At 37.1% G+C, this 15808-nt stretch overlaps 1 protein-coding gene across 2 annotated transcripts; it reads left to right on the forward strand.

Annotated features, from left to right (window-relative positions):
• The first annotated feature begins 2455 nt into the window (after positions 1-2455).
• Positions 2456-3860, forward strand: LOC125664019 (prostaglandin E2 receptor EP4 subtype-like). Of its 2 annotated transcripts, none has more exons than XM_048896502.2 (2): positions 2456-2892; positions 3499-3860. In XM_048896502.2, exons 1-2 carry the CDS (start codon positions 2651-2653, stop codon positions 3554-3556), a joined length of 300 nt encoding a protein of 99 aa, XP_048752459.2. In that variant the 5' UTR covers positions 2456-2650; the 3' UTR covers positions 3557-3860. The 2 variants fall into 2 exon arrangements, with proteins under 2 accessions (XP_048752459.2, XP_048752458.2); XM_048896501.2 differs by having other exon boundaries at positions 2464-3412.
• The last annotated feature ends 11948 nt before the right edge of the window (positions 3861-15808 follow it).

The following is a 15808-nucleotide window of genomic DNA, read 5'->3' on the forward strand; positions in this document are numbered from 1 at the left end:
GAACAAAAACCTGCTGCTCAGTGTATTACGTCATCTGTCATTTGCAACAAAAATATATACTATATTTGCTCATGGTATGTGCAGCAAGGATATACTAATATATGATTTAGGAGTCAGGACCTCAATTGTTTTAAATATCATTCAACAACTATGAAATAGGGTTTGGGATGACCTCCTGGCACTTATCCAATAGATCACTCAATGCATCTTGGCATATGCAGCAAGAATGGTATCGGGTATGTTATATGATACAATGTAACTATAGTTACTCTCCCTGTGGGTATCCTTGTTAGAATAGGTCCTCAATATCCCTTGCTTGTCGTAAGAGGCGACTGAATGCGGCGGTCCTTCGGATGAGACCACAAAAACCGAGCCCCGTGTCACAGCAGGTGTGGCATGCTCAAAGTCCGTAAGCGACTGTAAGCGCCAAACATAGGCCTAAATTTTGCAGCCTTTCATCGGCTATGGTGACGTCGTCATATGAGTGAAAGATTCTCAAGACATTAAATAATATTCAATCAATCATACTGAAGTACGACGGAGAATATATTTAAAGGCAAACACTCATATGCGGATATTACTGTTTTGATAGCCTTCTACAGATACTCTATTGATAATTAAAAAGAGATGTATAAAAGTTTCATATCAAATTACAAAAGGCAAGAGGTTGTGTTGAGAACAACAAAATGCATGGGAAAAAGCATCATCTCAGTTTTATGATGTCGTAAATGACATACAAAACGTAAATCTCAGTTTTCAATTTAGAATTTACTGGAGTAATTTTTGGAAGTTGTGAAACATCTTTATCAGAGTAAATCACCAGTTTTGTGATTAAAATGATGAGAAAATAGTATCCAGAATGCACTTAAAGCTGAATAAGTTATACAGGATTGTCAGAAATTTTCAATCTCATGGAACAGTAGAAAAATCAAAGTATAGGAGAGAAATATAGTAAAAAAAAATTAGAGGACTAGAACCAATGAAAATGTTAGAAAAGTGAATTCAGAAACTCCAACAAAATCCTATTAAGTAAAATAACCGAGGAAGTGAATAAAATTGACTTTAAAATCAGTGTACATTGTATACCGTATGCTGAAATGTGACTTTCAAGAATCTAACGCCTTATCAAACCAATATAAGATCTAAGACCAAGCGATATTCGGGCAAGAATAACATTTTACGTCATGGCGGAATATTTTGGAACAACGTCCGCATTTCAGACAAAGATCACTTTTACCCAAATGTTGATAAGTAAAACACCCGCTACTGCGAAACAGAAATTCCTAATTTCTAGGAAGAGAAATCTACTCACTGTGAGAAAGGCACAGTTTGGACGGCTCTCAGAACAAGTGGGATAATTGGACAATTTGTTTTAGAAAATTTCAATAAATAACTGGAATTCGTAAACTTAGGGGAAAACATGAAAATGTTATAGAAAAGGTCTCTACCTTCACTGCAGAGAAAGATGATTGGCATGGAAATTGTATGGTTTTAACAACATGGAGCAGCTCCACATCTTGCACAATTTGTCATGGGTGGTTGGAAAAAACTTTTTTAGAACATTTGCCCCCACCCCCTACACCCGACTTAAATACCCTCCCCCTTTTTAACTTTTATCTCTGGAGACATTTGTAAAGAACACCGTATATGAGAGAGGACCAAAAACATCAACAGATGAATTCACAATGACCGTAGAAAATGAGATCGGGTTCATTACACTGACCTAGTGTACCCATGTAATAAAAAATCTCTTACATCGGACGGATTTAGTAATTCAGCAAAATGTACTGCGTTAAAACATTTTGTAACTAGATGCAATTTTGAACTTTTTTAATTCTTCTGTTCGCTGAATATTGTTTATTTCTATAAGAATAAATCTTGAAATGATGTAGTCCAATTTGTTTGTCAATCTTGATCTTGATTATTTAAACGCCAGAAAAATTCAAATTTTCATACATCGAAATGGTTGCAAGTTTTCTGAAAAATCCTTTTTGTATAAGGAAGAGCGTAATATTTCTTCTACATCTAACATTATCTTAAAGGGGCATGGACACGATTTGAGATGAAAATTTTCAAATTTTATTTTTCCATTTTTAATGTTTAGAATGCTCAAGCAAGGCATCTCTAATGGTCAGCAAAAATTTGAATGTCAGTTGTCGAGGTACATGGGAGATACAGAGCTCACAATCCTTTGTTATGTAAATAAGGCTCGTGCCATGTTTTTGTTTACATAGATTAAATATACTAGTTAAAGTTAGTTTAAAGCATGCTTTTTCCCATTAGCAGTCTATATGTAAACAAAAATAAGGCACGAGCCTTATTTACATAACATATATTGAATTGTGAGTGCTGTATCTCACTTGTAACTCAAAACTGATATCCAAATTTGGTTGACCATTAGTAATACTTTAGTTAAGCATTGTAAACAATAAAAATGGAAAAATAAAAGAAAAAAATCAGCACAAATCGTGTCCATGCCTCTTTAATGGTCGTGAACCAAAATAAAAAAAATAGTACTTAAAAAAATATCGCATTCTTGAATCACTTTAATTATGATAGCAACAATGCCTCGTGATAAAGTATTTCCTTCCGGGTCGCCTTAGCTTACAAATCACCTCACTATTAATTTAGAGCGGATACTCTGCTGAAAATGAAAGGAAACATGACCGATAGTTACGATTTTCCAATATGTTATAGAAACGACACGTCCACGTCCTGGGTGCCGGCAGGAATGGAATATTTATTTGGGGTAATTGGAAATGTCACCGCGCTCATCCTTTTGTGGATCAGCCGCCATGATCACCGCTGGGTTTCCTTCTACAAGCTATTCACCGGACTGGCCATCACAGACTTCATGGGAATTTTTCTCGCTTACCCATTTGTGATGACGAGGTACGCGTCGGACTTCACGTGGTGCTACCCGAAGCCCCTGTGTAAATTTAGTTCTTTCGTGTTTGTCGATGCTCATTTGTCTGCTGCTTTACTCATCTGTGCCATGTCTGTTGACCGATTCCTGCATCTGAGGTCTGATGCTAGGTATATAGCCCCAAGCAGGAACTACACCCTCATTGTGCTCGGGATATGGATAACTGCCAGTTTGATATCCTTATTGCACCTAATTGGTGTTGGACAAAGCAATCTATATTTCCCTGGATCGTGGTGTTATTTTGATTTTATAGAAAACACTACCGGAAACCGCATTATGTCCTACTTGTATTCTATAATTGGTTTTATTATTATCCTTATTACTATAACCATGAACGTCATGACTATTTTTCGAATCTGCAGAGATCCAGAATTAAGAGTGAATTTGATGGACTCCAGTCGCGTTTCCGGATTCTATGATTCTCATGTCATGATATTTATAACCGCGGTTACTGTCGTATTTGTAATATTATGGACGCCGCTTGTTGTAAGTAGACTTTGAACTTTAGAAACTTACAGTGCATAAACGGAAGATCATTATTGTAATAATTTCAATTTCCTCTTTCTTTGCAGGTGGACATATTTTTGCACGCTACCAACATCAGAACACAGCAGGATAACAATGCGATAGAGTTATGGCTTCTTCGAATGGCTGTCTGCAATGCTATCGTGCTCAGAAGGGAGTCCCTGCGCAGAATGATTTTGTTTTATCGCAACTGTAGAGGAATTACGGGACCTTTAACCATGGGACAACGCGAAGTTGACGAAACGGACGCATTGCTCCCATGACTAATCATAATAAAGTATTGATTTCACTGTTATTTTGTAAGCTATGGTTAGAGTCAACGATGTGGATAAAGATATATGTGATCATGAACTGGAAATATATTTTTCTTCATATGACAATATTTACATTAACAGTTATGGGGTTTGTTTGTTTGTGTTTCTTTTGCTGTTTCTAGCTCGCCTTAGCTAAAAGCTCAAGAAAGATCATAATTTGTCCGATGTCCACACATCTATTCCTCGTCTGTTCGTCCGTGCTAAACTTTTAACATTGTCGACTTCTTCTCCAGACTCAATGGGCCATATTCAAGCAAAACTCTCACAAAACATTTGTCGAAGGGAAATCAATCTTGTTCAAAAGAAAATCCACGCGTGTACGCTCTCCTTTTAGGGGAGTTGATATAAGGAAACACTGTCTAATTTGTCGGGTATATGAGGTGATTAACTACAGTGGAAAGCGAGATAATCTATATTACGGCAAAACGTCACGTTTTCCATTGCAATCACCTCACATACCTGGCAAATTAGACCGTAATTCCTTATATCTATATTTGAAATAAGATGAAAATATGAAATCGATATAACATAGATAATGCCCAATAAAAATTGAAGTAATCACATGACATCCCATGTTACATGTAATTTTCATAGTCCCATGGTGACGTCACCATGTGAGTGAAAAATTCTCGAGTGGGACGTTAAACAATATACAATCAATCAATTCATAGTCCCCACCCACTGACGTTTTAATTTGTATGAACTGAAAAATTCACAATTGTAAATCGGCACATCGGAGCTTTTTAAGGTTATCGCAGAAACGGAAGCATCACAGGAAAGAACGGAGCCATGATTGGTCATTTCGATATGTAAGCACCCTCTGGTAATGAAGATTCATGTATTCAGCTCAAGTGAGTTTTTCTGATGAAAGCTTTCCGACACTGTGTAGATTCTTAATTGTTCACATATTGGTCCTCAAGTTAGGGCGGGACCACAATTGGGGATCAGACTGTAACATGGGAACAGTCTTTTAATATCTTCTCAGAAACAACAGGCCGTGATTTTTATATGCAAGTACATGTATTGTCGGGCAGTGCATGAATAAATGCCCAGAGTCCTTGAGTGGGGATACAATGTACGATAGAAGTTTTACATAGGAATATATAGGGCGCATTTCCCCAGAATCACAAAAGAATCATTAATTTGCAAATTATCCCAAGGTGTGTGAATTCAAATTTTTCAAATTATGAACCCTTGGATTAGGTTTGAGCTAATTTTTACCTAATGCATATACATGTACACATGAGCTACCTTAGAATCTTTTGAAGAACAGCCAGGCTAATAAAGTCTGCCTCATAAGACTACAAAAACAGGTCAACTAATGAAGGAGCACAATTTGTGCACATGGGAATTTCAACAGACTGTTGACCTGATCGCCAACGACTACGACCCGATTACCAAAGACTACATTTGTACGTATATGTTGTTAATGAGGAGACCAAACATCCTTTCGGAATCAAATTCTGAATACTGGTGCTTAAATGCAGAGTGTTGTTTAGAAGGTAAATTTTGGATGACTGATCACAATATAAGAATGTTTCCGAGTTCCATTTTCATTGAAGAAGCAACCAATTTTTAAAAAAGCTAATCTTTAATTTCTCATGAGGAACGGTGTTGTAAGTTTTTGTAATGTAGATTATGATGCCGTTGATTTTCAAGAAGTGTTATGATTTCAAATTTTCAAAATGTTCTTTGGAATTTTTGAAATCCAACATATGCTTTACACTACTTCTAGCATGTGTTGTGCCACGATACGCCCGAGGCTACGTAAACATTTAATTAAGTTCTGAGCTGTTACTTCGAACAGTGCTTGGATAAATGTTTAAAGGTAAATCTTTATACAAATGTAATGGGAAGCATATAGGACATTTTCCTTTATTGAAATTATGAAGCAGTGGTAGAAATGTACAGAGTTATAAGACGGAAATCATGTACAGAAATATTATGATGTAAATCGAAGGTAGGTTGGTCCCAGCTTTTCAGAGAGGTACAGTTCTGCAGCTCACAGTGCGGAAAGAAACCTCTCCTAAACTTTGCTGAATTTAAGGTCCCTGGGTTATATGGACTTTGTTACATGTACTAAGGGGTCTTTACAATATACATAGTGAGGATGAATTTGATTCGTTACGATACACTACTTTGTCTGGACAGCTGTACCTAGTAATAATATCACGAGCAGGGAATTGACTCCTTTTTCAAACTCAATGCCTCTGTGAGGACTTTCAAACATAACCTAGATGGATGATCTGTAGTTCAACGATTGATTGTATCGATCCTTTATTGAAAAAGAAATAAAAACCAGTGCTACATTGTACCTTATTACCTTCATCATTACACAACTAGACACATAACATAGACTAGAGTTATAATGAATCGGAGACAAACGCTGTCCGATTCCTGGTTATGAGACAGATATTATCAAATATAAGGCCCTGGTTGGCACTATACGATTAATCAATAAAGTAGAAACTACCTTAATCTTCAAAATTTTCTTAATTGTTACTTTGACTGAACCCACAACGTTGTCATTAAAACAACAACAGCTCATAATTAAAACAAATGTTAACGTATGAACAGAAAAATAGATAAAGGGTTGGAACGGTCATTTGCCGATGTTTTATGATAAAATGATCGAGAAATTTTTTCTCCAGTGCACGAATTTGTTAACACAAAGACATAACTCATATTTTCTACAAATGTAGTTTTATAGGCAATGAAAGGTGAGGATAACGAACAGTGATTAATCTCATAAATCCCATAAGGAATACAAAATAGAGAGTTGGACAAACACGGACCCCTGGATATACCAGAGGTGGGATCCGGTGCCTAGGAGGAGTAAGAATCCTCTTTCAACCGGTTTTGGCCGCCGTGATCCCTATATCTTGATCAGGTAAACGGAGTTATCCGTAGTTAAAATCAGTGTTTCAAGAACGGTCTACACAATCACTATAAATGTGTTTCTAACTTAAGGAATGATAATAATAAAAAGGTGAAGATAACGAACAGTGATCGATCTCGCAATTCTTGCATAGAATACAAAACGAAGAGACGGAAAATCATGGACACCCGGATACACCATGGACAGGGTCAGCTGTTCAAGAGGAGTAAGCATTTCGGCATTTAAGGGGGTGTCCGGGTAGCGCAGGGGAGGGGGGGGGTGTCCGAGTAGCGCAGAGGTAGCGCTCTCCCTTCCCACCGCTGCGGCCCGAGTTCGATCCCCGTGATCGGCAGTAATTGTATGTGAGAGGGTATGGTGGTCGCTCGCTCGGACACGTGGGTTTCCTCCGGGTACTCCGGTTTCCTCTCACGTAATTGACCCCCTCGCGCAAACATCCGTGCATTAAAGGACCCCATTGGAAATAAGCTTCGAACTTTCATGGCTTATCCTTGGTATTTATGTATATGTTTGTATGTATGTATATACCGAATAAACATTTATTTATTTATATCGACCGGTAACACCCGCCGTGAACACTACATCTTCATTAGGAAACTGAGTAGTCCGTAGTCAATATCGGTGTGTAAATAACGACCTAATAATTCATATGAAATACGACAGACAGCATTTGACCCAATGATAGGTTGTATGTGTAAATCATATCGTTATAACGACCACATAATTTGAGAAATGTAAATGACTTTAAACGAGATTGTTAAAAAAAATTAACATTAGCTTATTTGTTAGTAGCCTAACTAGATGCTTATCGAATTAGTTGAGACATAAACATTATATGCAACTTTATGATAAATGGAATGATTTCAGCTTCTCCATGGTCAACTTCCCATATTTATGTAGCAATATCCCTTTATCACCTGCTTGTAGCGTTTATATATTTCAACTGATTTAATACGCAAGAGCTTGTTCTGCGTATGGTCTGTTTTTAAATCAAAGCAGGCTACTGACCAACAAGTTGGTGGTGTAGGGGTTTCAATGGTCTCGTTTAAAGTCGGCATTTCGTAACCTCTGTAGCTATAACGATCTCGTTTGTCAATACAACCTGTCAGTGGGTCAAATGCTGTCTGATGTGTTTCATAACGATTGCTATACCGTTCTTGGCACACTGAATTTGACTGTGGAAGACTCCGTTTGCCTGATCAAGAGATAGGACTCACAGCGGATGAGACCGGTCGACAGCGGATGCTTTCTCATCCTAGGTACATGATTCCACCTCTGATATATCCAGGCATCCGTGTTTGCTGATCAGCTCTATATTTCGTATTGCTTATAGGAGTTATGAGATTGATCACTGTTTGTTACTTTCACCTTTTATTTGCAAAGTGCCTGTCTGACTAAGTAATTAAGCGAGATTTAGAACGTGCCTGCCTGACTAGTTGATAACGCGAGATTTACAAAGTGCCGGTCTGACTTATTGATTAGGTGAGATTTACAAATTACAAATTGAGTCAAATGCTTTCTGACTCGTTAGGCCGTTCTTGGCATACTAATTTTGACTACGGACAACTCCGTTTACTTGACCAAACTATAGGGCTTACGGCGGGTGGGACCGATCGAAAGGAGATGCTTACACCTCCTGGACACCTGATACCACCTTTGGTGTGTCCAGTGGTCCGTGTATGCCCAACTCTCTCTTTTGTATTGCTTAAAGGAGTTATGAGATTGAACACTGTTATCTTGACGTCACCAAGACCGGTGAAGGGCTTCAAATTTAGGCCTATGCTCGGCGCTTACAACTATTGAGCTAGATGATGGTTCTTTAGCATGCCACACCTAGCGTGACACGGAACATCCGTTTTAAGGTCATCCCCGAGAACCCGAGACATTCACACCTGGTCTGTCGCTGCTGTGATTCGAATCCCGACCTTCCGCAGAGAGGGGGGGGGGGGACGCTCTATGGTATAGATGAGAGTTTACTTGTATATAACAGGAAGGTTAAGTTCAGAGCGATTAGTTTTCAAGGATAATTAGGGGTTTGTTTTATTTACACATTTTAAATAAATCCATCCATGATTCAAGAGTATCTACCATAAATTGGGGATGCTTACTCCTCTTAGCTAACTGATCCCACCTCTGGTGTGTACAGAGACCGTGATTGTCGTACTGTTAATTTTGTAATCTTTACATTAATTATGAAATTGATCACTGTTCATTATCTTCAGATGTTCATACTGCTATAAAAGTTCTGCTAGAATTTCACAAGTATGTCTTTTCTATTATACAAGGCTTTTTTTTTCATTGCGACGTTAAGAAACCTGCGAGCTACTTTAAAATGTATGAATGAATTGTCAAACGTCCTCCATTCATTTGTTATATAATCAATTGAAATATACACTTGAGATGGGTACTGCAAATTGATATATTTATCATTAGTTTTAATCAGTGTAATATCCAAATCTCTTATTATAATTGTACTAACATGCATGATGTTGAGTCCCTATATGTCCACCTGCACAATATGTCCGCCTTCGCTACATGTCCGCCCAATTTTGGACCAAACTGTCCTTATATGTCTGCCTGCACAATATGTCCGCCCAATTTTTTCCAAAGTGTCACTATATGTCCGCCTACACAAAACAATGTCTTCCCTACTACTTTTTTAACGAACTATCAAAATATGTCCATCCATATTTCATTGTCGTTAGGTAATATTTCTTCATAAAACAATCGTCAAAACGAGTATGCATTATACATGTATATGCATGTGAGCATAAATTAAGTTCGCTTTCAAAAATCTTCGCAATGTGTCCATTCTCGTAAAACCTTGTTTACCAATAGGAATATTCAATGCTTTTATATTTATATATATACATATAGGCCTTATTATGATAAAAAAAAATGACCCGCAAAATAATCATAAAATAGCTCTTTTATATCTAAAATGTCAAATTTATCAATTAATTGCCGCGTTGACCGAGAGGTTAGAGCGTTCGCCCCGCATGCTGTAGGCCGGGGTTCGAATCCCGGCCGCGATAAACCCAATTAGGGTGGTGACGGTTTCATCGCCAAACGCTCGGCATCAGGTGTGAATGCCACGGGTCCTCGGAGATGACCTTAAAAACGGATGGCCCGTGTCACAGTAGGTGTGGCATGCTAAAGAACCCTCATCTAGCTCAATAGTTGTAAGCGCCTAAATTTGGTCTTTTTGACGTATCCATATGAGTGAAAAATTCTCGAGCGAGACGTTAAAGTTGGATACAATCAACGATTATTATATTTTCCCGCGTTTCGTTAGTAATAGCGGGAAAATGTTGTATTGACGGTACAGTATATTGTACAGGTAGAATGGAATGATCCATTTTTAGCCAATAGAATGTGAGTTAGAAAAACAGGTTTTGGAGCTGCAATTCAAGTATTCACTTCTAGCCGCCGTTCGTCACGAGATAGACGAAACTTAATGGATAATTAAATCTTATGTTTTCATCCATGCCATGCAAAAGTTAAACATTTACAAATAAGTTGTGAGGTCCGTTCACAACCCCCTGCATCCAGCGGCACTTGGCAACGGACACAGGTTTTCTAGAGTTGTTTGCGATTTTCATCGTTTTATTTCTAGTTTTTTCCTGGCCGGCCCTGATGCTATATAGAGGGGATTTGAGGTATATTTAAAAGTATTGATATTTATGTATTGCTCATATTTTGTATATGGAGTTGGAAGGTTATCTTAATTTTTGTACATGGGAAAACGCCTTGTTTTTCTGCGAATTGTGTATTTAGAATACAATAAATTACGGGCGTCCAGCAGTCACGGCTGGCTGTCAGGCAATGTATGTTAATGTTATGTTTTTAGTGTTAAAATGTAGTATAGTTAATACCTTCAAATTATATCATTTTAAAATGAATAGCGGACCAACATACAGTTGGAAGGTTACAAGGGAATATTGAAAGCGTGGGAATATCTATAGATTAGAGAAAATTGTCTTCGTTAATAATCCAATTATCAGGTACGGAGTGGGGTGTCACGGACAGGTGCGTGATAGGGTGTGTATACTACACAGTGCAGGAACACCGGAAACGTGCCCAAAGAAGGAATACTTTGAGGATGTCGCGCCGTTCTCTTGTCCCCATTCCAAATTCCGTTAATTGCATAGTGTGTGGATATTCGACACGTGATATCATGTATTCGCCAATGAAATAACGCTACAGGCAGTGCCGGATTTAGGGGGGGGGGGGCGCTAAAATTTTCAATATAAGTTAAATCGTGGTATCTTGTTTAGAAAAATGTACTAAACGGTAAAAGAAGCAAAAATTTCTTCCACTCCCGGTGACAAAATCTTTTGATTTCTTCAATTACTTTATTAGGAGAACTTAAGATTTTTTCCAAAATCCCTTAAAATTTGCGTCATTTTATTAATTTCACCTTATAAAAAAATGATGGAAAATAGTTCAAATGACTAAATAGGAGACATATTTCAAGCCCTATATAATCTGTAAAATCCAGGAGCTTCGCCCCTTGGGCCCCCACTGGGGGCCTCATGGCGACCCCCTGTCTCATAAAGTGGCGCCCCCCGTAACCGCAATTCCTGGATCCGCCCCTGATAGGTGTGGGTTTCCCCCCCTAAATCGATCATTTTCTTGACCCCCGTCGGTTCAAGAGGAAGAGGTGGTGAGTAGCATAAGTATGGGTTAATAACATTTAGTACTCTAAAAATATTGATTGATTAATCAGAATTCCCCATGACACTGTTTAAACACATAAGCTACAAATCTGATGTTCTACCTCTAAACGGTAATAACCATTCACAAGTATGAAAAAAAACATACCTATTATGATTATGTTTTATCATTAGAGGGACATAGTCAAGATTTGAGCTGAAAATTTTCAAATTTCATTTTTAATGTTTACAATGCTTAACTATGGTACATATATTCCTAATTTCGAGTTGCAAAGAGATTCAGAGATCACAATTCTAATTTCTTTGTGATGTAAGCAAGGCTCGTGTAATGTATTGTTTATATAGCTTAAATATACTAATAAAAGTTTCGTTCAAAGCAGATTTATTTATTTTTTCAATTTACAAGTTTATTCTAAGCACAATATGTTTAAAATAGTTTTTAGTGTTTGTAACATCTGATTTAGTGTTTAGTGTTTGTAACATCTGATTTAGTTTTTAGTGTTTATAACATCTGATTTAGTTTTTAGTGTTTATAACATCTGATTTCGTTTTAAACATGTATCTGTTGTTATTAACAGATCAATATATGTAAACAAAACATGGCCTTGTTACAAAAAAAAAAGAGAGAAAGAAAGAAATTGTGAGTGCTTTATCTCTCAATAATTGTCATATAAATTTTCGTTGACCATTAGAAATATCTTAGTTATTAAGCATTGTAAACATTTAAAATGGGAAAATAAAATTTGAAAAATTATCTGTTCAAATTGTAACTATGCCTCTAAAACGTAACGATTACATACTATTGTCGGGGGACTTTAATTAAATATGACCTACTAGATGCAATGGTCTTCAACTATCTCATTACATGTATTTACGTCAGAAAACAAACACTAGTGTGACATAACAACACCTCATCCTTCCAAGTTTTTCATGATTTACATTAGGAAACAAGAGTTGGGAATCGATTTACTAGCTAAAACAGTTGCACATAAAAGTCTCACTCTCAGTCAAGGATCTATGACTTAGCAACGCGCTTCACTGCAAGTTTTTTTGTTTTTTGGGTTTTTTTTCTCTAAATATTTTAAGTTAGGAAACAGCAAGGTTGCTTCACTACTTCATACACTCACGGATATTTTAAAGATGACGTAGCGTTAATCTACAAAATAATAACGCTTCACTAATCAACTATCTCATTACATGTATTCACGTAAGAAAACACAACAACGTTACGTCATACACTCGCGGGGAATTGAGTTAACATACCGTTATTCCAACGCCGCACACTTGAGTTTAATCTTATTATTTACATTAGCTTACATAACATGGACGCACTAGCTCATACACATGCGCAGAAAATTATAATTACAATTAATCATTGCGTAATACGGCATAACACACACACACCCACTTCAAGGTGGGTTTTTTAAAATTATTTATTTCTTTTTTTTAGATTTACAGGAGAGAACACACTAGAGTTACATTACTAGCTCATACACTCGTGTAGCAAAACATCACACATTCAGTCAAGTAAGCATCGCGTTATCCATGACATAACAACACCCCACACTTCGTTTTTTATTAATTACGTTAGGGAACACAACCTGGGGAACACTACAGTATCCCATACACTTGCATCACACTCATTCAAGTAAACATTGCGTTATTATGTGACAAAACAACGCCTCATATTTCATAGTATTTGCGTTAGACAACACAACACGACATAACAACGCCCCACACTTCAATTTTCTCATTATCTAGGCTTATGCGAGAGAACACAACATTATGGTGTCCCATATTCGCGCTGTTTAAATTAACGTAGTGTTATAATATGCCATATTTTCCCATTATTATATACTTTCAATTTCATCTCTTCTTTTTTCTTTAAAAATTTGCGGGCATATATCACACGATATATGCCCGGAAACATTCCGGCCCGCAAACATTACGTCACAATCAAATTTCTACGCCGTTAATTTTCAAATTTTTCGTGTTTTTCATCTTTTACTAAGTTGAACCGATAAAGTTATTGTTAAAAATAAAATTATTGTTAGTTTCTAAATGAAATTGAAAGTATATAATAAAAAGGTTATAGACTTTGTATGGGAAATATGACGACCTCGTTTTTTGTTGCGAACGGACCTCGCAAGCTCGGTCCGTCTACGCGCCAAAAAACTCGGTCGTCATATTTTCCCATACAAAGTCTATAACCTATAATTATTTACGTTAGGAAACCAATTATAACCAAACGAACTCAATCTAATAACATGTTGGTCTAATAATACCATTAGATTCCAACCAACACACAGTCAGATCTACGCAACAAAATACACCCAACACGTCCTCGTACTAGCAATACGTAATTTAATAACCAGCTTTAAGTCACACAGACGCAATAACACATCGTTGGTCTTAGAGTAACATTAAATCATTTAAGCAACTACGTACACACAAAATGTCGTCGGCCGTACAATAACATGGAATGATAACCAACACGAACTTGTGCAAACGCAGCTAGGAACACGTCGCTGGTTTAACAAAGATTAAATGAGCCGTTCTTAGCAAAAACGACCCTTAATTATTTTAGTGCTAAAGTGTGAACTATAGATAACAATCCCTCAAAATATCAAAGCCATATTGATTGTTGTTGAAATATTGCAGTCAATCAAAGGTGAAAACAAACTTGTAATTGGTAATCATGACATTTTTTATTACAAGTATGCAAAAATAACGTCATGTTTTTCCATTACGACGTTTTGGAAAAACATTGTTGGATAAGATAAGGTTTTTTTTGTGCTAGGAACGGCTGAAATTATAACAAACACAAACACTTACGCACCTATACTCAAGTCGCCATTGGTCTAACAAGATTATGAAAATAAACAAAATGAAGTCAAGCTCAAGCAATTGAACTCAACAATGTTTTCCCGTAACTGTAAACAACATGCTAACGGTATTACACACAGCACTCCATGGTTTAACGTTATTCTGTAAACAACACGCTAACGGTCCTACACACAACATTCATTGGCTTAACGTAATTGTAAACTTTACGTTAACGGTACTACACACAACACTCAATGGTTTGATGTAATTGTAAACAGCATGCTATCGGTACTACACAAAACGCCCCATGGTTTAACGCTACTCAGTAAACAACACGCTAACAATATTACACACAACACTCAATGGTTTAATGCAACTGTAAAATCCACGCTAACGGTACTACACACAACACGCAATGGTTTAATGTCACTGTAAACAACACGCTAACGGTACTACACACAACACTCCATGATTTAATGTCACTGTAAACAACATGCTAATGGTACTACACACAAAACTCACGTAAACTTCACGCTAACGGTACTACACACAACACTCCATGGTTTAACATAACTGTAAACAACACACTAACAATACTACACACAACACTCTATGGTTTAACATAACTGCAAACAACACGCCATAGGTACTACACACATTGTAAAAACAAACAAAAAAACACGCTACCAGTACTACACACAACATTCAAGTAAACATGACGCTAACGGTACTGCACACAACATTCAAGTAAACAAGACGCTAATGGTACTGCACACAATACTCCATGGTTTCTCTCAGCTATAAACAACACGTATAGTCACGCTAACGCAACTACACACAGCATGCGGTCGTTTAACGTAGTTCTAAACAACACGCAGGTAATCGCACTAAAAATAATTGTCACGCATAGTCACGCTAACACAAAAACACATTCTGTAAACGTAATTAAAATTCTTAAAACAGTCCTGCCAAAGATATCATGTCGTTGATCTAACAATTAGCATAAAACAAAAACACTGTCACGCTATAACGGAACTACATACAACGCGATATGTGGCTACTAAAATAAAGTACGTCGGACACAACAGAGCATGTGGTAGCTTATGTAATTAAAAATTAAATTTTAACCTGACACAGCTCGTTTTAAACCGACAGGGACATGCGTTCTCAACACATTGTTCCACTGGCACAAAGTGCAAAGAATACATGCCATATTCGTGAAGTCACAAATCACGTTGTTGGACCATCTCGCTATGAGACTCTGCCATGAGAACTAGCTGTCGTCCGTCAAAACGTCATTGAGCCAGCACAGAATTGTTTAATTGTTAAATAAAACTCAGTGGGGATGACACAGAACATTTCATTAATGGTTTATTTTATGTAATGCACAACTTGCGTAAAACAATTTACACACCACACCGTTGCACAAATCAACAAAATACAATGTTGCGGACACAGCAATTTCGGACGCCTGTTGAAGCCAGTGCATAGGAAGAACTTTCTTTTATTGCGTTTAATCGCATAAGATTGCGTTTGTTTGCGATTAAACGCAATGATTATTTAGTCTAAACGCAAAAGATTGCGTTTAAACGCAATAATCATTGCGTTTATTCACTTTTGCGTCTTGCGATTAAACGCAATAAAA

The sequence above is a fragment of the Ostrea edulis genome, chromosome 1 (assembly GCF_947568905.1).
Source record: "Ostrea edulis chromosome 1, xbOstEdul1.1, whole genome shotgun sequence".
NCBI classification, from domain to species: domain Eukaryota; kingdom Metazoa; phylum Mollusca; class Bivalvia; order Ostreida; family Ostreidae; genus Ostrea; species Ostrea edulis.